At 40.5% G+C, this 27,245-nt stretch overlaps 2 protein-coding genes and 1 long non-coding RNA gene across 10 annotated transcripts in view; 1 reads left to right on the plus strand and 2 right to left on the minus strand.

The window, feature by feature from the left end:
* The window catches only part of WAC (WW domain containing adaptor with coiled-coil), a 58,926-nt gene extending 43,025 nt beyond the window's left edge, over positions 1-15,901 (minus strand). For 2 of the 6 annotated variants that reach the window (XM_035316988.1, XM_035316987.1), the window contains exons 1-3: positions 15,264-15,778; positions 15,099-15,135; positions 13,501-13,696 (exon numbers count right to left, since the gene is read on the minus strand). In XM_035316988.1, coding sequence (XP_035172879.1) covers positions 13,501-13,696; positions 15,099-15,135; positions 15,264-15,304 — 274 coding nt within the window. In that variant the 5' untranslated portion in view covers positions 15,305-15,778. Of the gene's footprint in view, positions 1-13,500; positions 13,697-15,098; positions 15,136-15,263; positions 15,781-15,882 lie in introns of those variants that run through there. The other 4 variants (XM_035316990.1, XM_035316989.1, XM_035316986.1 and 1 more) reach the window with 4 other exon arrangements.
* On the minus strand, positions 2,187-3,322 carry LOC118161529. The gene is made up of 2 exons (XR_004748073.1): positions 3,222-3,322; positions 2,187-3,149 (listed from the first exon to the last, which is right to left on the minus strand). It is a non-coding gene; the product is annotated as an uncharacterized LOC118161529 (long non-coding RNA).
* Positions 15,902-16,155: 254 nt separating the features above from the next.
* Positions 16,156-18,041, plus strand: LOC118161528 (Sjoegren syndrome nuclear autoantigen 1 homolog). Of its 3 annotated transcripts, none has more exons than XM_035316994.1 (2): positions 16,156-16,175; positions 16,711-18,041. In XM_035316994.1, the coding sequence occupies exon 2, from the start codon at positions 16,780-16,782 to the stop codon at positions 17,122-17,124; it is 345 nt and encodes a 114-aa protein (XP_035172885.1). In that variant the 5' UTR covers positions 16,156-16,175; positions 16,711-16,779; the 3' UTR covers positions 17,125-18,041. The 3 variants fall into 3 exon arrangements, with proteins under 3 accessions (XP_035172885.1, XP_035172883.1, XP_035172884.1); XM_035316992.1 differs by lacking the exon at positions 16,156-16,175 and adding an exon at positions 16,220-16,300; XM_035316993.1 differs by lacking the exon at positions 16,156-16,175 and adding an exon at positions 16,288-16,306 and having other exon boundaries at positions 16,710-18,041.
* The last annotated feature ends 9,204 nt before the right edge of the window (positions 18,042-27,245 follow it).

Here is a 27,245-nt window from a genome sequence, read left to right on the forward strand (position 1 = left end):
CCTAAATATATATATAAGTTCACCTGATCTTCCCTGGAATTTCCTTACTAGGAGAAATCCCAGGAAATCCTTACCCTCCACAAAAGCTCAAGTTATGTTTACAAACTGAAACTACATTTTATGATTCTCTGGTTGCTGAAGTGTCTCATTTATTTCCCTAGCTAAGTAAACACTCTCAAAGGACTAGAGAGAGATTGCAGTCATTAGTACAGACAGTGTTTTGCCAGTAGGAAAGGTGAACTTGACATCACTTGAATTGGAAAACGATCATATTATTTCTCATATTACACCAAGTAAATATAGTATTCTTGCAGAAGAAGTGAGAAGATTTGAAAATGAAGTCTGTGTTAACCTGTCAGCTGCAGGTGTCCGGATAAGCCAAGTATTTAACCAGGAGGTGTGTGAATGCCTGCTGATGTCAAGGGTGACAGCTGACATGAAATCACCACCAGTCAAAAGAATGTAATTAGATGAAATTACCTCATTTGTTCCTACTGTGTTTAAGGGCATTACCTAATTTGTATAGAAGAACCTACGCATAAACGTGCGTTACACGGCTAAGAGCAAAGTCAGGACCCTGAACTTCAGGAGAACAAACTTGCAGCTCTTTGAAGAATTAGTAGATGGGATCCCCTAGGAAACTGTCCTGAGAATCAGAGCTGACAGATCTTTAAGGACACTTTTCTTACAGTGCAAGAACTTCATCCCCCTGTGTAAGAAAACAAGAAGGCAAGACAGGAGAACAGTACAGTTAAGCAAGGACCTACGCGTCAAACTGAGGTGTGAGAAGGAAATGCAAAGGCGGTGGAAGCACAGACATGTGGCCTGGGAAGAGCACAGGGATGCCATCCAGACATGTAGGGATGGGATCAGGAAAGCCGAAGCACAAGTGGAACTGAACTTGGAAAGGGCCGCAAAGAGTAACAATAAAGGATTCTAGAGGTACACTGATCAGAAAAGAAAGGCTGAGGAAAGCATCCCTCCTCCAAGGGATGAACGAGAAGAGAGAAATGCTAACAACAGACACTGGGAAAGCTGAGGCACTCAACTTCATAAGAAATGGATTTGAACAGTAGAATATTCAATGGATAAAGAATTGGCTGGTTGGCCGCAGCCAGAGAGCTGCAGTCAAAGGCTCTATGGCCAGGCGGAGGCTGGTGATGAGTGGTGTCCCTCAGGGATCCGTCTTGGGACCACTGCTGTTTACTACCTTTATCAATGCCATAGAGAGACGGAGGGCACCTCTCTCTAAGGTGAGAGCAGGTGCTCTGCTGGAGCACCTCTCCTGTGAAGGAAGGCTGAGAGAGCTGGGGCTGTTCAGGCTGGAGAAGAGAAGGCTCCAGGGAGACCTCATCACAGCCTTTCAGTATTTAAAGAGGGCTACTAGAAAAGACAGAGATCAACTTTTTACATGGGCAGATAGTGACAGGACAAAGGGGAATGATTTTAAACTAAAAAGAGGGGAGATTTAGATTAGAGGTTAGGAAGAAATTCTCCACTATGAGGGTGGTGAGGCCCTGGCCCAGGCTGCCCAGAGAAGCTGTGGATGCCCCATCCCTGGAGGCGTTCAAGGCCAGGCTGGATGGGGCTTTGGGCAACATGGTGGTGGCATCCCTGCTCATGGCAGGGGGTCTGGCACTAGATGATCTTCAAGGTCCCTTCCAACACAAGCCATTCAATGATTCTGTGGTTCTCTGATAATTATTTGCCTTGACTAAAAATCAAACAAACAAAACACAGTACGTTTTTGCCCCTACATTCTTAAGTGAACAGCTATGTTTGAATCACAACAGTAGGGCAGATCACAGATTCCCTTTCCTGTTTTTGCTACTGATAGGTATGAATAATTTACAGCTAAGCTGCTCTGACAAGCTCAGTAACAAACGTACCCAGAAAAGTGTTCAAGAGGACTGTCACTTTTGGAGGACATAAAACAGCAGGATATTTAAGAAATACAGGAAACCAAGGGAAAGCAACTAATGTGTGTAACTGGGACAGAGCTGTAAATACTGCTTCTTAAAAATGTTTCAGAGGACTGTCATGCCCTATATTTTCTGAAACAGATCAGATTTCTACAGTAATATTCTCTTCCACAAAAATAAGTTTTAAAAAAAAAATCTTATCAGGGATACTGAGACTTACTTCTAGTAACAGATATAACAGGCTTGAAAAAGAGGTAGGAGAGATTTTTTTATTGGAAGGTTAACTAGGTTGAGATCTTTTTTTGTGGTAAAGCTCCAAAAATGGCAAATTAACACACTAACTTAGTTTGAAACCAGTAAAATCTAATGCTAACACACCTATTACTATGGTTATTTTTTCAAATGATTATTTTTTCCTTTAACTGAAAGGCTGATCCTCAGATTACTGCAATAAGCAGATATAAGATAACTAGTGTCAAAAACAGAATCATTGAAACCTCAAATCCTTAGGTATGGTTACAGGAAAAAACGTAAAGCTCTCACTTCACTAAAAGCAGAACAAAAATGGTTTATATTTTTACTTCAAGATCTTTTTTAAAACAAAATTTTGAAGCATTTAGCTCATTGCATTTTGCTTAGGCCAAAATTAGTCAGCATGTTCACAGCTTTCCTTTTCACAAGCTTTTCTTTGGTAGGCAGCTTCTCTGACAAAACAACTGCATGGAGTAATGACAGCACCAGTTCTGAAGTACATGACTCTTCACGAGAAAACAGCAAATTAAAGATGCTACTTTACCCAAGTAATGGCCAAACTTTTTGGTTTCAAAGTAAGAGCAAATTGCTCATACTGGGGATTAAAATGCACATATAAACACATCACAGATCAACACACCTTCCTCCTAATTTATCGAAGTGATGCTACATCATTCCCTGTTCAGGATCCACCACATAAGAACTTCCACTCTATTAATTCAACTCTACACACATGCAAAAGGAGATGCATCTCCAAACTCTATTCTTCCACTCCTAAACATTTTGGGTTTTAGTCACCTGCCCCTGAGGAGGCACAGACGAGTCATTTTTGTTAACACTTCAGGTAGGTATCTCAACTCTCTGAAGTTAGGAAAATGTTAAGAAGGAATTTCACTTTATCAAATGAATTGGACTCACAAGAACACCTACACAGATTTTACTCTAAGAAATCTCCAGAGCCACAAAATCATGTGACTTCAGCTCCTACCTCCTTAAAACCTGAGAAGGTATGAACTGATCAAACACACGCAGCTACAATCATCTAACCAAAGATCAGAATACTGTCACTTTGTATTGCTGTATAACACTCTTTTTTTGCATGTTTTAAAGAAATATCACAACTAGCTTCAAAAAAAGAAAAAGAGGAAAATGTAGTTTTACAGAAGATTTCTTTAAAATTACTTTTTTTTAATAAAAAGCTGTACTGACTTAACCACAGGCTTTTTTTTTTTTAATGTTAGTGAAATTACTGCAGAAAATGATGTGTGAGCAATTTCCATTCAATATTGCCTTATTTAATACTTAAATAAAACAGATTTGATCTTAATGTAAACAGAAGTAACCTAGTTTATCCTGCTTCTCGTCTCATCCTGTAGCAATCTCAGTCTCTACACCCAGATCCGTTTCTCACATTCAGTTAAAGCTAAAGTTGAGGAAGGGAATCAGAAACATAGCACGGAGCCAGACGTCACTATCAAGCTGTCACCCTCCGATGTCCAATTACTTTGCCTGCTTCCTTTATGGTCACAATGAATTACAATAAAGTATCCAAATAGATAATTCAGCAGACCTGGCTTGGAGGGAAGAAAAAATGACAGCAGTTTCATTTGGATAACTGATCGTGTATCTTGACTTCATTATCTTATATGTAAGAAGAGCGTTGACTGTTTAAAGGAAAGATTTCACAAGTTCAAGTTCCTACAAGTTATGAGTTCTTTCTGACTATACCATGCCTCTGAAAGGAATTCTGCAAGACACACTAATAGTTTCTATTGAGTGAAAACATCTGTATCACAATTCAGAAAGATTCTATATCATTTTAGTTCTCAGTATACTTAAACCAAATTTAACTGTAACAAACAAGAAAACAAGATTGGAAACACCAGAAAAAAAAAAAAAAAAAAAAGCACAACACAAACACCAGAGTTTGATAAACCTAAAAACAGCTTTGAAAAGAGGGAAGAGAGGATTATTTAACTCAAATTCTCTGAATTCACGTTATTCTGCAAAAACACAACCTACACTTGAAGAGTTTAAAGAAAATAACACTTCTATAACCCAAACAGAAATCCTTACCTATGGAGTGTATCGATTACTCTTTTGCATATCAATAAATTTAATTTTGAAATCGGGGAAGTAGAAGGGCCTGAAAGTTTGAAGTTTAAAAGTTGCTTTTTAAATAATTAAATAATTCTTTAAAAAGCAACCCAGGCAAGCATGTCAACCTTTCTGTAACAAGTTCTGGCAAAGAAAAGAAGATACTTGAGAACTTTACATTTGTTTTGGCATATGCAAATTCTGCAAACCTGAAACAGTAAAGCAATTTCAGGATACTCAGATACTGTCCAAATAGATGAAGTTGTGTAGTTCCAGCCAACTCGTACTAAAATCCAATCTGGCAAATATAACAACCAGTCAAGCAAATCAAAGCATATCCGCTGCCAGTAGATCTGTCATAGTTTCACTTGACCTCAGAACAGCACTCAGAAGAACATACTCTCAATGACCAAAAATCCTACAGTGCAATACAAAGTACATTCACAGGTTTGTAACTGTTTGACTTGATGATCTTAAGAGGTCTTTTCCAACCTATATGATTTTATGATTCTATTCTATGATAGCCTCCGTGAGCCATGAGCTAAGTTCAACCACTCGGAAAAAAAAAAAAGTTATCAGAGGAATGCTGCTTACAAAGTTAACTAACAATTTTAAATCTGCTCCATTTTGAAGAGGCCACTAATCTAGATCATTTGAATAACAAATATTCATGTTACTGTTTTATCTGCCAATGTATCTCTGAACAGCTAGTTCAACTTTCTGCACTGAAGATGCCTGAGAACTGTCTTTAAGTAATACTGTTTTAAAACATCTAGCCCTACAAAAATTGTCACAGTAAGCTTCCCCAGTTGTTACTGACAACATCAAGAATTGTACAACATTTCTATTCTCTGAATACTTCAGTTAAGCTAACTGGATCTTGCTGCACCTTTGTTTGCTAAATAACTCATTACAGTTCTTTAATTTGAATATTGAAGTACGCCATTTATTTTCCCTGAAATTATTAATTGAATTAAACCCTTCATGCTTCCATTGTAACTAAACTGAGAGCTCATCAAGTCTCTCCTTCTAATGCCCAATATCAGTTGCAGCCTTATGTTTTTCCCTCTTCTCTGAAAATCTCCATGTTTGCATCGTTTCTGAACTGTGAAAATCAAAGTAGAGACTGTATTCCAATAGCTGCCACATTAACTGTAAGAGGTAACCTCTCTCTGGTCCTACTTGATACTTATCATCATATATAATTTCTGGATAACGCTGCACTCAATATTTATGCTCTTAATTGCATCAGGAGTTTCATATCTGTTTTAAAAGTCATCGCTATCTGCAGTCATCTTTCTTCTCTTAGTGCTTCCACTCCTTCCTGTGACATTTCACACAGCAGACCACTTTTTACCTGCAGAGAAGCCAGCATTTTCACTTTCACATAACTTTGCTAGCTCTGTACAATTGAACAGTTTTTATTATTTGTCATTCAGTCACAAATTACTGACAATTTGTGAAGAATGTTAAGATTTCTTCCTCACAGATAAAAATGCTACTACTTTGGTCCAAGACCAAACCCATACACGTACAAAAAAAAAGTTCATTCAACGATCATAAGTTTTGTACTTGCAGGTTTTCATCTGTAAAACACCCAATGTTGGCAATATTTTTAGTTAAAAAACTCAAAGCATTTAAATTTAGTTGGTAAGAATCACCAATTTCACATGTTCCTGAGATAGCAGGTCAGAGAAGTTAATTTACAGGTATCAGAATATTAATGACAAGAGCTTAGAGAAAAACAATCTGTGAAGACTCCTGCTGCACCTCAGATGCTCTGAGGTGAGGAATTTAGCTCTGGAAACTAGTTGTTCGTATTTTTGAGTACCCTGCCTTTGCTACTTGGAGCAATACTGCATTACATGCCTTTTTTGAGTGATGACAAAAGCTGGAAATTATCATTTTATCGTATCACTGTTGTAGAAACAAAATTAGGTATGTCTTAAAAGCAAAACAGAAAAATTACAGCATCAAACTTTGACATACTGCTCCTTTTCAACTCTTCTCATTATAACCGACACAGTAAGAAACAAATTATTCCGAAGTAGCATGGGGCCTAATCAAGAAAGGTATTTGGGTATCTTGTTTTCCATTCATTTCAAACACACTGTAATGCTGCTGCATGCATGGAATCGCAGTTCAAGGCCACAAACATTTACCACACTTCTCATAAAGAGTGAATAATGAGGTCTCTTGTCAGTCATCCACTCAAAAACTCATCTCCCTTTCCAATAATTTGCAAGTCAGAATGTCCAACTGGATGTTATTTTTGAGTAGTGCTCCAAGAATCTACTTTTCATCAGTTTCTAGTCAGAACCAAGTATAATTTGTCTGAAAACATGCATCTCAATCTCACAAGCCAGAAAGGAGTAGGAAGAATCAAGTGCTGTTCAAGAGAAAAAGGATGGATACATAAGCATCTCTTCTTTCAGACCCATTAACCTGTGGCAAGGTGATGGGAGTCTGCCAGTATTCATCCACCAAACTCTGATTTGCAGGAGATCCTCCCTCAACAGAATTTCTCATGAGACTCTCATATTTCTCTGAGCTATGCAGGAGAATTCCAGGCTGTTTCACTGATAGCCAAGTTTTCTGAAGAGCTGAACTGAAAATCAAAAGTTTTATTTTTGTTTTCACTGAAGACCTGAGAAAAACTTTCTGCAACAGGAAAATATTTGAAGTGAATGCCCGGTTCAAAAGATGTCTTTGGAATAACTTTAAAAGCTGTTAAAATTTACAGGATCAACTATTTATTTTACAAGCTTACACCCCAGAAATTGATGCTATTTTGGCAAATCTATGGTAACATATAAGGGACAAGTTCCTGCAGATGAATGAATTTTAAAGTACTGTTCCACAAAGCAACACTTGGACAAAAATTTCAGTAAGTTATAGCACATGGTAAAATTCTAATATTCTTCCCTGTGCATAAAACTGCAGACAGAAATACAATATTCAGCAAAAATCTGGTAAGCCACAATTATTATTGGTTAATATTTTTAGTAGCACTCTAGAAATAGAGGTTCATTCCAAAAATCTAAACAAGGATTCCCTGCATCATTAGGCTAGCTCTTTCAAAGGGAAAAAAAAAAACGCTACTTCGCTAAAAGAAAGAAATGAAACCAGTGTAAAACACATAAGGAGAATAAGCCTGGTAGTAGATAAACAGCTTCTTTTATGAATGCTGTCTAACAAACATTAGGATAAAGGAACAGCTAGTGAGCTAATGAACTTAAGCATTTTTTCTAGGGTAGTTTTATTGTGAAAAGCTAAGAAATCTTTTAAGGGCCTTGAAGACCTTGAAAACCTTCTAATACTGAAGTCATAAGAGAAAACACCTGCAATCAAATACGTTTTGGGAGCCTTCAGAATTCAAGAGAAAACACTAACAGGAGATCAATCTTGCTCAACATGTATAAATGCTTCTCTCTTCAGATGTTAAAGTCCAGAAATTTATTTTTGCATTATAACCAACTATGGGCAATGCAAGGGCCTAAAAGCATCACTGTCAAGAACTGTTTTTCAATGCTAAAACACCTTTTTTCCCTAACTAAAGAACTTAAGGAACAATTTCTCTCTTACATTGGTAGTAAAGATTTTCCTAGGAAGCGCCTATGAAACTTGTCTAAGAACCTGACTTCATAAATAAATGTAGTTCACGCTGCAAGTTTGGTGCCATTAAACTACTGTTTTCCACCAGAAAGCTATTACAGCATGCTGAACTAGAAGACGCCTTGTAGAGCACTAAAAACATTCCAGCAAAAAGCTACCTAATTTACAAATTGCTATCTTTACTACTGCCTGGCAGCAGGCAACTCATCAGAAACTACCAGTTTTCATCGCTACTTCTCATTTTCAGAAGAGCAAGCCAAAAGTGCAACTTCAAAAGCCCAGGCAATAGTTTGCAGAAGCAGAATACACAGGCTCAGTCTAAAGCATACCTTCACAAAGCAGAATGGTAAGTAAACTGATCACAAGGATACTCTTTTTATGTACCAATGATATGTATTAAAAACTAAAAGCATTTTTTAACATTCTGCCCTTCAAAACTAAAGAAAGTGTGTAGAGAAGTTGTATCACTCAGTGTGATTCTATTATCACACTTTCCATTTTTTTCTATTAGAGATTCTCACATCAGAAGAAAAAAAACAACAAATTCAGCATAAATTCATTTCAGAAATGTTGCCAAACATATGGAGAAGATATCTTCTATCTACAATTTCCAAATTTTTGAAAGAAACTCTTGAAATTTAGTGCAACCAACTGAAGGTTGCATTATTAGTGCAACAAGTATTAGTAAAACAAGCAAGCAATCTTTTATTCAAAATTAGAAAGCCACAGAAGTCAACTTTTTCTGTCTTTTGTGTGTGCATGTGTCTGTAATCCAGAGAAAAGCTACTAAAGAACTAAAGGGTTCTCAAAACAATTTTTTAAATTAAAAACAGTAATAATAAAAGGGGAAAAAAATCCCACCTCCATCAGAGCCATCCAAACTACTAGCAGAGATTCTTTTTATTTAGTTACTTATTTAAAAAACACTTGTATGTTGGGGTGGGATGCAGCTTTCAAAGTACATTTCAGGGATGATCCACTCTCATTTGGATCACAGACTTCTCTCATCCCAGCTATCTCGTGGTTACTGTGAGAAAATTGTTTTCATAGTAATGAATAATAACTTTAACAGCAGTTAACAGTGACTCAACCCTTCACTATGATTCACTATTCTCAGACTTCCCTCTTTCCAGCAGTCCTGTTATTTCCTCTTTGCAGTGCGTGCTGCACAGGCAGCTTCCACTCTTGCACCTGCCCTAATGCCCTGTTTGTTTCTGACTGGTGGTCAATGAACATGCTAATTTATCAATTTATCATTTATTTTTCAGATGTCAGCTTCTTGTCCTCCTCTAATGTGAGGGTTGCTCACACAGGAAAGAAAAGCTAGCTTCCTGCTTCCAGCTGTTCTGTGTTCCTTTTGCAACGAGCATTCCAAACTCCTTCAGGAACCACTGGAAACAAAGCACGAAAACAATTCATGACAGAAGCTCCCAGCAGCAATTCCATAAAACTAGGGTCTCATAAAACATTCCATTCAGGAATGGAATGCTAGCAGTAGGATTCTGAATCTTAGAACTGTATCACAGAACTGAGGGAGTTGTTATTAAGAGTGTTCTTGCCCATTATAAAAAGCATGCAAGAGATATTCATGAAAGTTCAGTGATATTTTGGAATTTCAGTATCACAAGTTACAATCAAATTTTATGAAAGTAGCATAAACAGCATACAAACCAGCTAAAAAATCCATGCTGTGCATACTGATGTTCTCCACTGATTTTAAACAATTTATTATGATAATAACATGAAGTAAACATACATTTCCAAAGTCTCAAATATAAATGTAGCAAAATACTTAGTGTTTTCTTCACTATAATAAACAACTGAGTACATGTGGTTAAACTGAACTTTTTTTTTTTTTGCAAGAAGTTTTGCTACCTATCTTTTCTGTCATTAGTTGGTCTTTCTGGCACATATATTTAAGTAGGAAGAAATTGTAAAAGAATAAAAAACAACAACAAACAACTACCTGAAGGCCACATCTTGCAATCTCTTGCAATTTTTACTCCTAAATAATGTGTATACACACACACCCTTCCCCCTCACAGCATTCCCAAAGCTACCCTACATATCTGACCTCTCTGCTTTCTTTCCTGTACTTTCACACTGATATTATCACCTCATTTGTATCTTTGAAAAGACCTACAAGGATCATCCACCATCCATGGGCACAGGAATGCTAAAATCTTTGTACTTCCCTTTTCTCTTTAATGGAAACACTCTTCCTCTTCTACAAGGCCCTTCATACTTCTATTCCGTGTAAACAATGCTAGCTGTAATTCCCTATTTGTTACTGTTAAGGAACTTCACACTTGAGTTGGTCTCACAGGACTCCTAATCTCTTCAAACTCCACACTTGCCTATAGCAGCTGACCTAGAAATAAGAGATACAGAGAAGGGGGTAGCTGTTCATTATGTTTCAAACCCCTGCACACAGGGACAATATCCCCATGCACGGGGACCTGAAGGCAAGACCAAAGTTAATCCAGCACTTTTACATGCTAGTCTTACAAGTACTCTTTGGAAACCAGGGATGTGACAAAAACTTGCAAGTACTCTGCTGCGATTAGTACAAGGTACACTTGGAAGTCCCTCTCCGGAGAGACTCCTGTCTCTGTATGTAGTCTCTTTCCAAAGAAACCATGCGGTAAGCAACTGAAAAATGCTTTGTTTGCACTGTATCAGTATGGAGGGCCTACCCCAACACAAGTTTTAAAGCCTTAATTGTAAGCAGTGAAATTTCTCACCATGGATACAGTTGTACGAACACAAAAGGTGCTGCTACAAATACTACAAAAATAAGCGATGATGACAAATACCTTTATACAGGTACCAAAGCTGTTCGCAGTGGCAGGTTCTACCATTTTTGAGGTATTCATTTGAAATCAATTTAATTATAGCTCTTGCATTTTATATGCGTCCACTCGAATCTTTAAATTACACTTAGCCAGTTCTGTATTTACCACAAAAAAATGAACCAGTCATGACTAAATGAGTCCGAAGTACCAATCAGCATGCTGTACTGGTGCACCTTTTTTATCGCTTCAGAGCACAACTTAGTAAGGGTTATACAGGAATGACTTCTCAAAGGCTAAATTGAGAGGGAGGAGGTTAGGTTAATTCAGCTTTATGTTCAGCAGTAATACTCCACATTTTTTTGTTTTGTTTTGTTTTCTAAGGGATGAGAGAAAAAGATTGTTTGTTTGGGGCTTTACTGTAGTTTGGGGAAATAAATACTGGAGATTTTTCAATGTGATTTGTTTTGGTACGTTCAGCTAGATGATAGGAAGGCAATAACACCTTTGTAGTAGTTACAAATCAGGCACCATTCATTTTAAAATAATGCAGGGCAACTGCAAAAAACAAACAAACAAAACAACAAGCAAACCTATTTCACACTCATGAAGTCACACTAGGCCTCTGAAGAAATCGTTTAGCTTTTTTAAAAATTTATTACCTGCTCATTTAAACAAAGTAAGATTTTTCCTTTTTTCCCCCTCGTATGTCAGCACCTGCAAGACTTTATGTGAATATTATAACAACAAACTGTACCTCCATGCAATTCAGCAGACAGTGGACATGGTAAATTATTAGATTCTGTCTTTTGGATACTAGTGACATGCAAATGTCCACATTTATGTATACTCTAACACCTACCTTCAGTTCATACTGACAGAAAGATTCAGTAAATCATAGTGGGACAGAAAAAAAAAAAGATCCAACAAGTTCAAACTTGCCTGTAGTTAGCTACTCTGGAAGACAAAGGTAACATCTTCCTGCTCATACTTGCTCAACTTTGGTTTGCTATATACAACACAGTGCTTAACACAGCTTTGGTTGTTTTGATTATGTTTTAAAATACTTACACTGGCACCAAACCACCCTTATTAACAACACACACAGAAATCACTTATCCGTTCCATTACAAATGCTTATGTTTCAAAATTACTGACTTCCCTCAAACTGTTTAAAACTACTTCCTTCTCCTAGTCTACTAACATATGATGTAGACAGGACCACTTTCAGATCAGAATAAAGGATATTTTTTTTTTACTGTGTTTGCAGACTAGGTAAGGAGAAAGGCAGTAAGTTTTTAAGCGTTGCTTACGCTTACAGAACTACAAATAATTCATTTTCCTCCATCATTACTGTAAACACCCACACGTCAGGTCACTTACTAACTATTCAATCCAGCCAGACTCCGTGAGAACTTCAGAATGTCCTTCCTATCCTTAAAAACAGTTTCAGTACTCAAATAAGCAAATATATTCTCCATATAGAGCCTCGTCCTCCAGCTGTTTTCATACATGCATAACTCCACTAAATGTAGCTCCACTGAAACAAAGAATTATTGATTGTAGCAAAACTCAGCAGAATTACAGAACTATGTAGGATGAGTATCTTTGGACAGGTGAACAGGAAAGAGGAGGCCAGTCTTGGGAAGACTTGGGAAGACTGCACAGAACAGCAGCCTACCAGTTTTGCACATGCAATTGATTGTGAGATTACTATGCCTTCAAGTTTGATCAAATATAATGAAAACCAGTGTACTAACAGAAGATGCATGTTTTTGTAATCCTTCTACAGAACCATATCACATTATCAGTGGTCTACAGGGCCTCTATATTAATCCAAAGAAGGAGAAAAATTAGGAACCACTCGGGTACCATAAATATCCTTGTGATAGTGAACTAGTATATTCTAAACGGGACTTACGGACGTTTCATTTTACTTTAACTATTACAACAAGTAACATTCCTGCAGCAGTAAATATATCTGTACATCACAGATTGTTACCTCTATATTGAACTTTAAATCAGTGCTTCTTTGTTCCAAGTTCTCTATTGGAATACTTTATAACTTGTTATGAAGAACAAATATAATACTTACAAAACTGAAAGCAGGCTTCCAAATTCAGTCAGTAAGCACGATTTTCTAAACTACAGCTGTTACCATCTTTTATTAAAAGGAAAACCCTATTCTTTCCTGTTTCTAGGAGGTGGGGATAGAAAATAGTACCGGTTAAGAAATATCTGGGCATGTTATTAGTATCTATCATAACCTGTAAAAAGACAGGTTAGCTGACTCCAAGCTTCTGCCAAGAGAGATTCTAAGTGCTACCTTTGATGATCATTTTAAGATTGTTAAGAATTCTACACATCTAAATATGAAGGTTTGCTTCCCTTTTATGTAGTTGTGTTGCAGAGGCTAAACGCCATAGTAGAGCATTACAATACACAAAATTATTTAAAAACAGCTATATTGTAGTCTCTAAGACAGCAAATACTAGTGAAAAAATCAAGAATACCATTACACATTATTTAATGTTGCAGAATGTCTAAAATAAGTCACACTAATTTAAAAAAGAAAAGTTTATATAAGCTTTATGATTGAAACAGAAACTACTATACCTGTAAAAACAAGAAAATTAGGAAGTATTATATTGCCAAAATGACTGCTTCCAATGAAACATGCATTTTGGTTTCCCTGTAGTTTTCCAAGCATCAAGGCACACCTTTTAGTGCAATGTTCCCTTCACCTGAGTGATAACTGCTCGATCTTGGTACTTATGAGGATTAGCAATTGCTTAAATAAAGGTTAATTAAAGATAACTCACCACCATCCCTCTCTCTAACTCTGTGAGTATGCACACTTTTTGCTTTACTGTGCCCTGTGTTGTCACCGTATTTGTTTTCAGGGCTATCAGAGCGCCGCAACATTTTATTTGGTGGTGAAGGATCTGTGGTGTCTCGCATCTTGTCATGACGGTGATCACCACCACTGGGGTGACTCTTGGATGAGTACTTAAGAGCCTGTAACAGAAGATCGCAAGAGAGCAGGTATTGGCATTAGACAGAAAGTCAAAGAAATAATTTAACATCAGATCTAAGTTTTAGACATCTTTCCAAAATACTTTTAAAGGTAATTAATTTTTCATTTCCCATTTATTAATCAGCATTAGCCTTTCTAATTTTAATTACCTACATTAAAGCAACAAGTTCTGTAATTAGAACTCAAACCATTTGCTCCCACCATGATATCCAACATAACAATTGCCGTTAGGATGAACCTAATTTCTTTATCTTTCCAGTGATGGACTGCATACTTTCAGCAGTACATAGGCTGCAGTACTTCTGACACTTTTGGGAGAAGCACAACTTCATCTGATACTAAAAAATAAACAGAAAGTTGTGCTAAATCAGTGTAAACTTTGAATATGTCCTCCAGACTGTAATTGAGGGTGCCCAGTTTCACCTCTTAAACTTTTGCAAGGTAGATTTCAGTACTAGCAACCTGGTAACAGATGTAATAAAAATCTAGGGTTTGGGGACCGTGTAACTTGGCAATTCACTTTAGAACATTTACCAAAACTGACATGTTCTGCCTCTCTTTGATGTGCTTGATTTTGCAGCTTAAGCTTCTGAGGGGCAAGTGTTTACATTTATGTGAACTGTCACTGACAGCTACCCTGGACTGTCAGATTGCTCTTCACAGTGGTACAAATACCCAGAAATGTAATAAAACAGTTCAGTTATGTGCCCTATGGAGAGCAGTATCACAACATGCAGCATTTCCCAGATTCGCACCCCTAGAACCAATTTTTTTTCCATAGCCAAGGCAGAGGAATACAGCATCTGCCTGACGGATACTGAGGTTATTGTCAGCAGCTCAAGGCTCTGATGTTTGGCGAATGTGCCCAGCAGCTGGCAAACGTCGAAATTAAACCTTAGCGGTCCCCCCAGTTATTCAGGGTCTCAAATCGAGCCCTGCTCAGGTTTCAGCCCACAGCCACAGTTTTGGGGCGAAGAAAGGCCTAAGGGGGGGGGGCGGGGGGTCGAACAAGCCTCCTTTTGTTTTTGGAAGGCCAACACTCACCTCCCCCCGGGGGCTCCGCTCCTCCGCGGCCGACCCCGGGCCGCTCTCCCGCCCCTCCCCGCCTCTAGGCCCGAGCCCGGCCCGGCCCGCACTAGGCCTCTCCTCCTCGGCCCGGCCCCGGCGGCCTCGCAGGAGCTCCGCAGCCCCGTCCCCTCCTCGGGCGGCCTCCTCCCGGCTCCTCACGAGCCCCTCGGGGCTCCAAGGCCCGGGCGGGGGCTGCCGGGGGCGGCGCGGCCTGCGGCGGCGGCCGAAGCCTGGGCTGGAGTAGTTCCCCCCCCCGCCCCCCCCTTCCCCTCCCCTGCTCCTCCTCCCGGGCCTAGCGGCCGGCGCTGCAGGTACCTGGTAGGGCTGCGAGTCCCCCCTGCGGTCGTGACAGCTGGAGAGAGAGCGAGAGAAAGAGAGAGGCGTTAGGCGGCGGCCCCGGGGCGGCCGGCGGGGAAAGGGGGCCCCACAACATGGCGGAGGGGCCGGGGGCAGGAGGAGGAGGAGGAGGAAGGGATTTACCCATCACTGAGTCTCTGCTGTTTCCTCGCATACATTACCATCAATGCCCGGCCTGTGTGCGTGAGTGTGAGGGCACCAGGAGGCGACGGCCGCGGCCGGGCCACGGGCGCCGAGGGGGGAGGAGGAGGAGGGGGAGGCAGCGCTCCGCCTCGCCGCCGACCGGGGACAGGCAGGCAGGCAGGCGGGGGGGGCGGCTCGGGGCGGCTCGGCTGCGAGCAGCGCTCACGGGCCCATCTCCTCCGCTCGCGGCCGGAGGGGGAGACGCCGGCAGCTCGGCCCCGTGCCCGCTGAGACGCCCCCGGAGCACGGAGGCCGCCGCTGTGGGTGCCGCCGCGGCCGCCTCCTCCCCCCGCTGCGCCCGCCGCCGCCGCCGCCGCCGCTCCTCCAACTACATCCGGGAAACTCGGGCGACGCCGCGCTCGGGTAACGTCGGCTCTTTTCGGCTCTTTCCGACGCGCTCCGTCCCCTCTGTCCCCTTTGCTCTCGGGCGACTCTGCCTTCGGGAAACATCGGCTGCCTTCGCCCAGCCCAACGCCCTCCGCTCCCTCCCTTCGGCAAACATCGGCTCTTTCCGTAACTCCCCCCCCGCCCTCCGGCCGGGCCCTCACCCGAACGCTACCTGTCTTCGGAAAACATCGGTCGTTTCCGTAACGAGGGCTTTTTTTTTTTTTTTTTTTCCACCCTCCCGCCGCTTTCGGAAGCGCTCGGCTATTTCCGTCACCCCGCCGCGCTCCCGCTCGGCGCGGCCGTTGGCGGGGCTGACGGGGCGGCGCTGAGGGGAGGGGGCAGCCCGGCCCGGAGGGGGGGACTGCGCCGTGAGGAGGGCGGCCGGGCCGTGAGGGGGTCAGCCTGCCTCAGCAGCGGGCAGGGGCAACGATGGGGAGCCGCTAGAGGACCGGCGCCGGCTTCGAGGTAGGAAAGGGAAGGTCTCGGCTCGCCTCCCCCCTCCTCCCCTTCCGCTCAGGAACTTGATGTATAGGCAGGAGCCATTTTGTGCGCGGCGCGGCCCCGGCGAGGAGGTGCCCGGCGGGGAGGAGGTTGTTATAAGATGTCCCTGGGGGACGGTGGGGCTGCGCTGCTTCCCTCAGCGGGATGGGGAGAGGTGCTGGAGGCTCGGGAGGGGTGGTTGGGAGGAGGGAGCCGGGTCTGTGAGGGGCTGGGGGTGTCAAATTGAGTGTTTTGTGGTAAATGTGAGCTCTGGGTGTGAGGGGAGACTCCTCATTTTGCTTCAGACCGGGTGGGTGCTGCTGGTTGTGTCTGCACAGCCCCCCCCTGCTTAGCCCTCTCCTTTTTGCCTTGCTCCTATTCCACCACGTGCGGCCCACCGCAGAACCAGCACGTAAACCTTGAACAGCGTATCTTCACCCTGCCTCAGCGTTATCATCGCATTATATACATTAACTATTGCAGAACTTTCTATTTTCTTATTTTCTTTCTTTCTGTTAAGGTGCAAAAGGCTGTTGCTGAGAAGGGGACCTCAGAAAGCCGTGGCAGAGCTCGGGGGCAGGAGTGGAGGATGACTCAGCCGGGAGCTATTCTGCAGGGTTACAATAACGAGCTAGTAAAATACATTGAAGACTTATGTCTGCAAAAAGAAGAGCTGAACAAACAAATCCAGAAAGCAGAAGAGGAAAAAAATAAGCTCCAGCATGAAATTCAAGCCCTGAATGAACAATTGGAGCATGTGTGTGAAAACCTGGACCAGAAGATAGCTTTACGGAATGATCTTAGTAAAATTCTTAATGAAGCTGAAACTGCTTACATGAAGATTCTGGATAGTTCTAGAACTTTGCTTAATGTCCTGAAGAAGGAGGTGGGAGACTTAAAGCATACGTCAGAACTCAAAAGTAACGTAACGTGAAACTGTCAAGTGTTTGGACTCCAAAGTACTAAAATTCTGCTAGGTGAGACACGGCTAGCCACAGAACTCTACCTCAGCAGTATAAATAGAGAGGGATTTTCCTCTAACCTTGCTATACGTTTCCCATGATTTTTAAATGCATTAGAAAAAATGTAGATTAAATAGATTAAATAAAGTTGCTGTTTTGTTATTAACAAAAGCTATATAGTTATTTAAATCACTACAAAATTATTGCATATACATAGTTGAGGCAGATTGGAGGCTGTCAGTTTTTCGCATGGCAATGTTTCAAGACTACTCTGAAATACAGGAAGAAATGTTTCACTGTTGAGTTTCAGGTGTTTACAACTGAATGCCTGAATATTACTTCAAATCTGGACAGAACTCTTATTCCTACCTGCCTTCCCCTACCCTTTTTTTTCTTTTCCCTACTTGCCCAGCTACAGAGAAAACCATTGTAAAACTAATGGGTACAAGTGAATCAGGTAATAACTTCTTTTCACTTTCTGAATACTTAGGGACCAAATAGGAGCCAGCTACTTAGCTTCCTCCTTTTAAGGAGTTCGGAGTTCTCTCTCTGTTGCACAGTATTTACAGCCAGTATTTACAATCATCTCCTACCTGGAGTTAAGAAGACACAAGGTAGGAAAACATGCATAGTGCAGGGTATGTAGGGTTAATCCGTAAGAATACATACAGTTCATGCATTTTCTGAAGCTATACTCAAACTCCTTTTATAGAAAGGAGTCACACTGGTGAAGGGTTTAGGTACAAGTTTACAAGTGTAGGTACACGTTACCTGCTTGCACGGCACAGCACTACAAGCAGCTATATATAGACCATGTATACTAAGGCCAACTAATACTGTAAAGAGATTGTAAAGAAGAGTGAACAACCTGGAATTTAGAGACAAAAATGAAGCTAAAAAAAAGAGATAGGAGGTAGATGTGCAGCTGTTAGGCATTCTTATGGATGAGGTTAAAAGAACATAATTCAGAGACTTGGGAGGAGGACTCTGAACTGCAGAGGTCTCAATCCTGTTTCCTATTTCTAGAAGTCGCTAAGTCTCTCTGTGTTTGTGTGAGTGTAAGCACATGCATTTTGTCCTGCTCATTCACATCATAGCAACAACTTTAATCTGTCTTGTAAGTCAAATCTTCATTCTATAACAATTCACTAAATTGAAAGTGCAACTGCAATCTCTCTACTCGATAACCGTGTGTCTCTCAGGTGCAAGTATAAACAGTATGCAGATGTGAATGGTTTCAGTAACAGCTCTTCACCAATAATTATAAACAAATTTTATATCCTTCTGATTGCTATGCTACATCTTTTGCAGCGGGGATTAGTGTGAGGGAGCTAATCAACAACTGTATAGCATTTCCACTCGCTTCCCCTGAGTAGTGCTGAGGTTATAAAATTAGATAATCTCAGGAGTAGTTATTGTTGTAGTACCACCCTATTCATGGCACCTTTGTTTATACTGAAGTGAAGCATAAAAGCAAAAACGTTTTAGTTTAGTAGCAGAAAGGTGATTTGACTGAATGTATCTTGGCATTCACCTTCCCCTTGGTCTGGTCATGGTAGTAATCATCACAATAGGATGTCTCTGTAAAAGGTACTAACTAAATAGCAGGGACTTGTTTTTTAAAGTTGCACATGTAAACGGGTTTATTTTATTATCTGAAAGGGAGCTTGAAATTGTCTACTTTAAAAACAGCTTTTACTGTGGAAAGTTTACGCAGAGCAGTGCAGTTAATTTTGTGTGTTATCCATCTCAGGCACTAATTCAATAACTACTGGTTTCTTTCCAAGTAATCCTATGCTATAAATTATGCCTCTCCTTACTTTATTCAGGATGTTAAAACTTTTTTTAAAAAAATAAGAGGTCGGGGGAAGCATTGTAAGTCTTTAAAGATGTCTACCTCACAACCTTTATTACCACCAAGTGTAGCTCTTGCAGGTTCAACTACAATTACAACTTGAGATGAGTTTTTTTAAAGTTACAAAAGCAAGGGGGAATTAACTGTTAGCTAATATTTACTTCCATTGCGCCTCCCAAATTTCAGATAAGAAATTAAGCTGTCATTAGATCTCTTTCAGTAGTCCCAATCTGGAAATTTTCTGTTCAAATTCACATTCACAAATGGAGAGCAATAATAGCGTATCTCCAGGGCTTGTTCATTGTAGAATAACTCCCAGGTGTCGCAGTCATTGTGAAGTGCACCTGCAGAATGGTGCTTAAGAATGGCTCCTGCTGTTACATTCTGTATTAACCCAAAGGAATGTAGTGTATCTTTTTATTGAAGTCATAAACCTTTTTCAAGTGTGTAGGTCTTCTATATTTTTATTGAGTATCAGATACACTTACAAATCTTGACAAATTTTCTTCAACAGCTTCAGTTTGTTCAGAAGACATGAACTAAAACACTTCTAAAACAGAAATGATCACTTGGAGATTACAGCAGCTCTGTGGGACTGGCTTGTGAAAGACTGTTTACATGAAATAAGACAGGTTATAAATCTGAGGCATATTTGTTCCTGACTTAATTTATTATGTTGATTTTGTATGGCTTTCAGGGTTAGATCTAGTAGGTTACTTGACTGTTGCAAGCTAGAAGCTTTAATGACAAAAGTTCAGGCTAGCAAATTGTAGTGCTGGATCTGAAGTGCTGCTCAGGGTGTCTTGTAGCTTATTTGGTTTGTGAGGAGATGCGGTTTTTGAAACTCATGTTGGTGCTTGATTCAGAGCTCCCGTGAAATGCACGCGGAGCTCTGGGCTCATTTCCTGAATTAATGTAGTGGCTCTTCCACCTGGCTTCCCAATAACAGTACTTAACTGGAGGAGAGATGACGACTCAGCTTTTACCACCATACTGCAGTATGGACTCACCACATAAAGCTCTAGTGATCAACAGGCTTTTCAAACCGTGCGAGTATTGACTCCTGCCAAGTAAACCAAGTTTATTATTTACGATGGTGTTTCGTGGTTACCAGAGAAACTGCTTTTGGGTGGTATGCTGAAAGGAATTCTGTGTGGAGGTGGTTACACAACCACGGGCTGAAGCCCCAGGTACAAGCAGTCACTCACAATCCATAGCTCTGCGGAGACGCTTGCTCTTCGGTTCAGGTACCTCCACACATGCAGTTTTTGCTAACCACATTACCAGGAAAAGGGCTTTGTGGGCTGAGATGATTGCTAACTTTGGGGGTGGTAAGTAAGGAGAAAGTGCGGATGTGGAGTGCTAGCTTGGAAAGCCAGAAGGTTAAGGGTGTGTGATAGAAATGGAGGCTGACCTCCTCTTAATTTCTGTTTCAGCTTTAACTGTCCTTGTACTGAGTTACAGCCTGCATTTCCTGCTTCCTGGTGCATGAAAACTTGGAAATCAACCGAGGTTGACCACAAGCAGGACAACCTGCCTTTTGCTTCCTCTTTCTGGCTTTTTCTGTTTATTCTGTTTTTCAGTTTATTCTGTTTACAAGGTTCCCCCCCATCTTTCTAGTTGTGAGTGAGAGTAAATAGATGCTTTAATATTGATTTGGTTGCTTTTTTAGAGATTTATGGATATGGAAGTTTCCCTAAAATCAGAGAGTTTATTTAGCCTTTTTAATGTATATGTGTGTTTAAATACAGATATTTATATTTTTTTCCTTACTGGGAGAAGGACAGATTAGCCTTAGGTTCAGTTTATGCTCCAATTGCTTTGTCAGTCATTGTTGCTGTGTGAGGAGGGGTATGGCATAGCATCTGCTTCTCAGGTAAGTGTTCTACACCTCTTTTAAAGCTGAGAGTTATTTTGCTCTTTGCCCCTTACTGCTTTATAAATCTGTCTTTAATTTCAGTTGCCCCCGTGTTTTCCTTAATTGTTGTATTTCTCCATTTTCAGATCAAGTCTTGTTCAATATCCAGCTTTAAAAAAAAAAACAGATGTGTGCAGGTGACACAACTTACTTGCATGTTAGCTATTAATATGACATTACAGAGAGGTTTAGGCTTGCAGAAGAGAGTTACTATTTAATGGCTTTAGCATATGGAATTTGTGTGAAAATGTTAAGTTTTGTAGTTGGATTTTACAAAAATGTGATTTTAGAAGAGGTAGGGCTAATAAAAAGCAGTTTCGTTTTGTAGTAGTCTGAAAAGTAGTTTCACAAGATCTGGTAGAGTAGTAAAATCTGCATCTTTTGCTCTATTTCTGCAAGATGAGGCTATACATATACCACAGTTGCCCCTACAGTAGATTAGACAGCAAATTTTAGTACAGATAGATTTCTGAGCTGCACAACTGAAAATAGTGTTTTTAAAACTTTGCATCATGATCATAGCAAGCCTCTGTCTTGGTACGTCATTCAAAGCCAGTACTATTTGTCAGTATGCCTGATTTGCACATCAGAAAGGGGAAGGTATTATGCTTGGAATATGATTCATCTGTCCCTGAGCAAAATGGGCATCTATAGCTCAGATCCATCATGTTCAGGAAGAGGCCTTTGGGAGAGGTTAGATCAATCGCCCTCTGGAGGTGGGACCGGTCATGATTCCTCTCACTGTAATGGGAGCTTTGGTTTCCCTGGCACACATCTCTCTCCAAGGCACCTGAAGTTATATGGGATGACTTCTCTCCTCTGCTTACCTCCACTCGTGTTTTACAGAATACTTGCATTTGTTTCTGAAGTATTTACAACAGGGTTGAGTTTTCTCACTTATTTCTTTGTAGAGACAGGCACACAGCTTCCTGCAGTGGCCAGCCTAAATCAAGAAGGTGGAAGTGTTACCTAGTGGCTGTAAAGCAAAGTAGGATGCTCAGCATTTTTTAACATTTGATTTTAAACATTTTTTCAAAGTATGATACAAAATAGACCATTCATGGAGCACTTTAAAATTTGATCATCATGGGTGTTGTTTTTTTTTGAGTTTCACATACATAGGTTCTCATGCTCCAGAGCACTGTGCTTGTTTGTATTTAAAATGAGAGCGCTCTTGTAGTGAGCCTGATGATTTCCTTCTCCTAACAGACATATCTGGTATATGGGAACACTTAAAAAATATTTCCATCGTAGTCTATGATGGATCTACAACTTTTATTTTTTTTAAGCCACTTCATATAGTTGATTCAATTGAGCATAGTTTTTTTTAAAAAAAGGCAAGGCAAATTTATTCCCCAGTGCTTTCAAATCTACTGATCCATATTCAGAGTTTGAATTCTGAATTCTAATTCTTATTTCTAGCGTTCTCTTTTTGTTGTTCTATTATCAAGTTGTTATAACTTTGATAAAGACCTGTACTGATCAGGCATGATTATCAGTCTCAGTTCCAGAGACAAAATCTTTTTTGTATTATGCAGTCTTTGCATTTTTAAAGCCTCTTTTTTCTTGTACAGTAAGAACACTTGACTTGAAAATCAGCATGGTTATTAGGCTCTCGTGATCCATTTTTATATAGTGCTCACATCTGAACTGTATTTCAAGTCAAGTGTTTAAAAAACAAAAAGACAGCAGTAATTCTTCGTATGTTTATGCAGTTGTTCAATAACAGAAATCCCGTTAGAGCTTTGTGCTGCTTACTGTGCAATAATAATCAGGATTGTTTGCTGTAGTAGACAGACCCAAGGTACTTTTAATTAAATTTTGGTCCCTCATCAAGAATTGTTGCTAGCTTGAAGGGAATAGGTACCTCATCCTTTGGGGCATGGGACAAAAGGGGAACTGCCTGTTTAGCAGAGAACACCCACCTACCCACCTATGGAAGGAGAGGAGCATCTTTGTTAGTCCAGCTCGTTGTAAAGGATTATGAGACGAGTCAAAGCAGGTGGCTATAATGGTCAGGTTTTATGAAGCAAACTGGTTTAAAAACAACAAAAACAAACACCTAGTCTGTGCTGTCAGCCACAAGGATACCTGGTGATACCTGGTCACCATCAAGATAGCTCTAAAAGTAGAAGTCCGGGTCTAGTTAGTAGCAGCGCATGTGGTGCAGTCCTGCAGCAAGGGTTAATTTACCCTGCCAGAAAGTAATCAAGGATGTGAAGGCTCTCCTGAATGCACTCAGGATTCATTGGACTTGTTAGAAAAGTGTAATCTGCTTCTTTCCTTCAAACTCAGGAAGTTCTGTCTTCTAGGGACACGCAGCTCCATGTGAAGGATGTTTGTTTAAAATCCCATTACCTTTTGGGGCTTTTCTTTGAAGTCTTGAGTGTTCTTGCTTCAAATTCAAGTTGATCCAGTTAAAAAACCCATGGCTACAGGGGAAAATCCAGATGCCTGCCCAAGCTCCACAGGAGCCTGCATGCCTGTAAGTGGTTGGTGTTCATCAGTTAGTACTCCAAGTTCCTGGTCAAATGCTGTCTGATTCTTCAGTTGTGTTGCAAATTCTGTTGATCCCCTTTGTTACTCAAATGATTTGCAACAAGTGTTGTTAGTTCAGTTTGAAACGTATTTTCGTTTTTTTTTTGTTTGTTTTTCTTTTTTAAATGTTCCACTGAGGCCTCCCATGGTTAGGTTTTTGGCACCATGCCATCTATATTCATGCTGTGCGTGTGAATATATGGCTTTTCTTTGGAATCATCAGAAAGCAAACACGTAGATTTAACTGAAACAAGATTTGGGCTTATGCCATTCTGTTTTTATTTTTAAAAGTGTTCACAAATGCCAAGTATTTGTGTGTATGCACATATATATACACATGCACACATGTATGTGTGTATATATGTTAACGTTAAGAATGTTAATACCTTTATTCTGTTTGATATACAGTGACACTTGCTGGTAAGTTGCCCAAAACCAGGGACAAATCTGGAAGCAGAGGCTTTGCTTTTTCAGCTTCAACTGAATACCTTGACTGTACCACTTCCCAGGGTCTCATGTCTTGCTTGGCATTTGATGTGCACTAACTGGATTACATATTCTCAACCTGTGAATTACGGGGAGGGGTGGAAATAACTGAATAGATGCATACTTCACATCACATGCAGTGTCGTGATGATATTTAGAAGTATTTTTCCGTTTCTCCATGGATACACCCAGCATGAAAAACTATCCCTGCTCCAGAACAGCTGCTCCCAATTTCCAGACCTGCTTTCTCCAAGCCCCTACTCAAAGATATTTGGGAGCTGACTGTAGGAGATGGCTCACAGGAACAGAACCATGCTGGTGGTTGATAATAAATTACTTTCACAAGTCTAACCTTGTTAAAATACTGTGTTTTTACAGATCCTTCTGTTTGCATATTTTCAACAGGCTACCTATTACCTTATATTCGTCTATTCGAGACCACCAGGCATTTTTAACATCCTTAAAGGGATTTCTAGGCATTGAGGTTCTGTGATGTTTCCATTCAGTAGAGGATCTGAATTCTACATTCTACAACAGCATTCTGACCATACATTTGCCCAGAGAAGCTGTGGATGCCCCATCCCTGGAGGTGCTCAAGGCCAGGCTGGATGGGGCTTTGGGCAACCTGGTCTGGTGGGAGGTGTCCCTGCCCATGGCAGGGGGTTGGGACTGGATGGGCTTTAAGTTCCATTCCCTTCCAACCTAAACCATTCTATAAATCTATGATATAAAAGCAACAGGCTTTTGCAGGTATAGGCAAAGGTATCGTGGCTCTTACTTTGGGTTAATGGCATTGAAGTAGCCTGGCAAGTAAAGAACTCATAATGTGGATGGACAAGGCTCTTCTGCTTGGAAAAGAAGCCTGTTCTACACCTCTTCAATGTAGGGTAAGTGACACCTGACAGCAGTATTCTCTTATTTCACACACTGCAATAAATATATATATTTGAAAATATATTAACATGTGCAAAGTTTTTAGTAAGTATGGAATGCTCTCAGCAGAAACCCATCTGATATTTCAATACTGTCTGCCACTAAAAAGGACAACTTAGGTAGGTAAGTCATAGCTGCTTTCAACCCCCACACCTTTGCTATTTATAAACTCTCACTTTGTAGCCCTATCCTCCTCTTCCTGCTGCAATAGCTTTTGTCAATGACTTTTTCTCCTCCTATAGTTACCTTATTTCCTAGCCCCTTGCTTACCATCTATTTAATTATCCCAAGACGTGGACCGGAAACACACTGCTCTTCTGCCACGTGGTGGGCCAGAGATGCTTTCGTTATCTTCATGTTGTCCAGACATGTTCTGGAACATTTGTTTTTTTAAAAAATAATTTTAAAAAAAGTTTGCAATGATAAACAGATTTCACTCAGTTTGATAGTGCTACAAAAGTTACGGCTAGACAGGGTAAGAACTTGGTACTGTAGAGAAATAACAGACACCTGATCTGAAAGGATTTGCATCCTATGAAAAAATACATCCTAACAAGACTGACTTTTAGGCTGAAGTGATGGGTGGATGGAACATTACACTCCTGATGTGCTGTGGAGATTAAAGAAAAGTTTATTATCTGTATGTCAATGAGAATGTCCTTGTGCCGGCAAATTCAGGCTTTATTTAAGGTCATCAGCAAATACAGAAATAAATATGGGATGCTGTAATTTAGTCAATAGTACCGCTATGTGCAGAGTGACTTGAATTTGTTCCAGAAATGATTGCACTGTGTTTGAGAAAGGGCTATAATTTGAAAATAAAAAGAGGAAAAAGGATTATGATGGTGGAGCTTGCAGATCAATGATCTCATTGAGGAAGCTTTGTAGATCTTCCAGCACTGAATACGACCTATAAGCTCTGACTGTGACCTGTATTGCAGAATAATAAACGTGTGCTATGCTAGAGTGGAGTATGCTCACAGTAAGGCAAAATGACACCATGTGCATTCAGCACTTTTCTTTGTAGTCCTGCTCTATTTTACAAACTAATACATTCCCCAGTACGGTGCACTTGAGATAAATGCTCCAGATGCCTTCATCTGCCGAGCGTAAGGAGAGGCAATTAACGGTCTGCCTGCTGTGAAATCGCAGGGTACCAGCACTTTTGGCATATCATCTTTTAACGTTGTAAGGAACAATTGTTGTTCCTGCTATATGGGGTGACAGAATGCAAACAGAAAGAGGACAGTAGCTCAAGTATTGCCACACTAGCTGAAATCGTGTAGGTTTGCATGTAGTTCGTACTTGTATTAACTAATAGCGAAGTCTTAGTGACAAACTGGTTCTTCCAGACCAGAGAAAAATCTCTTTTCTTTTATTGGCTTGCATCATTTCAGCTCTCACAAGGGCAGGGCAGACTTCTGATAATGCAGTGAAAGAATCCAGGCCAGAGCAGTGTCTGGTGCTGGCCTCCAACAAACAGGAGGAGGAGCACAAAAGGACAAAACTGCTGGCCTTGATGTGAATTGAGCGGGCTGCTTGCTGGCAGAAGTAGCAAGTGAGAGGTTTGCTTCTTTCTTTTTATTCTTTTTTTTTTCTTTTTTTAATTCCCTCCCTCCTACATCATTATTGGGCTGAGAAGGGAAAGGATTTTCTTTTTCTTTAAAGGTATGAATAATAATAAATGGGATAATCTGCTCCACAAAAAGCCAATTCCACATGGGAGGCAGGTAAAGCTCCCCGATGGGAGCTCTATTTTTTTCCTTCAGAAAAAAAATGTCATCATGCAAATTCTAAAAGCCAGCAGCCATTGCAGGGGAAGGGGAAACAACAAAATGCTGCGTTTGCTTGTGATTGTGGACCAATTATTCTTCCAATAGCTGCCTTTATGTGTGCACTTGGTTACAAGTGCTGCCTGTCCAACATGTGGGGTTTTGGCCTTGGGCCTGTTTATTTTTAAATCGATTTTTTTTTAATTTTAGATGAACTTGATAATACGGTACAATTATTGGTGCTTATATAGCTAAGAAGTTAATCTATAGCTGTTCATAAACCATGTATTACTACGCTGCAGTAGCTAGAATGAAGCTCAGCTCTGATACATTAAGATGAATGTTTTAACTTACATTTTACCAATGCATATTTTATAGTTTGAGCTGTTAGTGAAGTCGTCAGCAAGCAAACACAATGAGGTGCGACTTGGCTTCCGTGGACTTGCATTGAATCTTCCCTTATTGCCTCACGTGAACATTTTTGTTTTAAACAACGTCTGCATTTGGGTATTTGGTGGGAAATGTTTTAAGGAGGTCTCAGAGAGCATTTGGTTTGGCTGATGTACATCCTGCATAAAGCGCTTCTGGTTC

This window comes from Oxyura jamaicensis, chromosome 2, assembly GCF_011077185.1.
Source record: "Oxyura jamaicensis isolate SHBP4307 breed ruddy duck chromosome 2, BPBGC_Ojam_1.0, whole genome shotgun sequence".
NCBI classification, from domain to species: domain Eukaryota; kingdom Metazoa; phylum Chordata; class Aves; order Anseriformes; family Anatidae; genus Oxyura; species Oxyura jamaicensis.

Coding starts and splice junctions, on each gene's coding strand:
- LOC118161528 (XM_035316992.1), top strand. CDS start 16,235: ATGTATAGGCAGGAGCCATTTTGTGCGCGGCGCGGCCCCGGCGAGGAG. Junction 16,301..16,710: donor AGGTGCCCGGCGGGGAGGAG/GTTGTTATAAGA, acceptor CTTTCTGTTAAG/GTGCAAAAGGCTGTTGCTGA.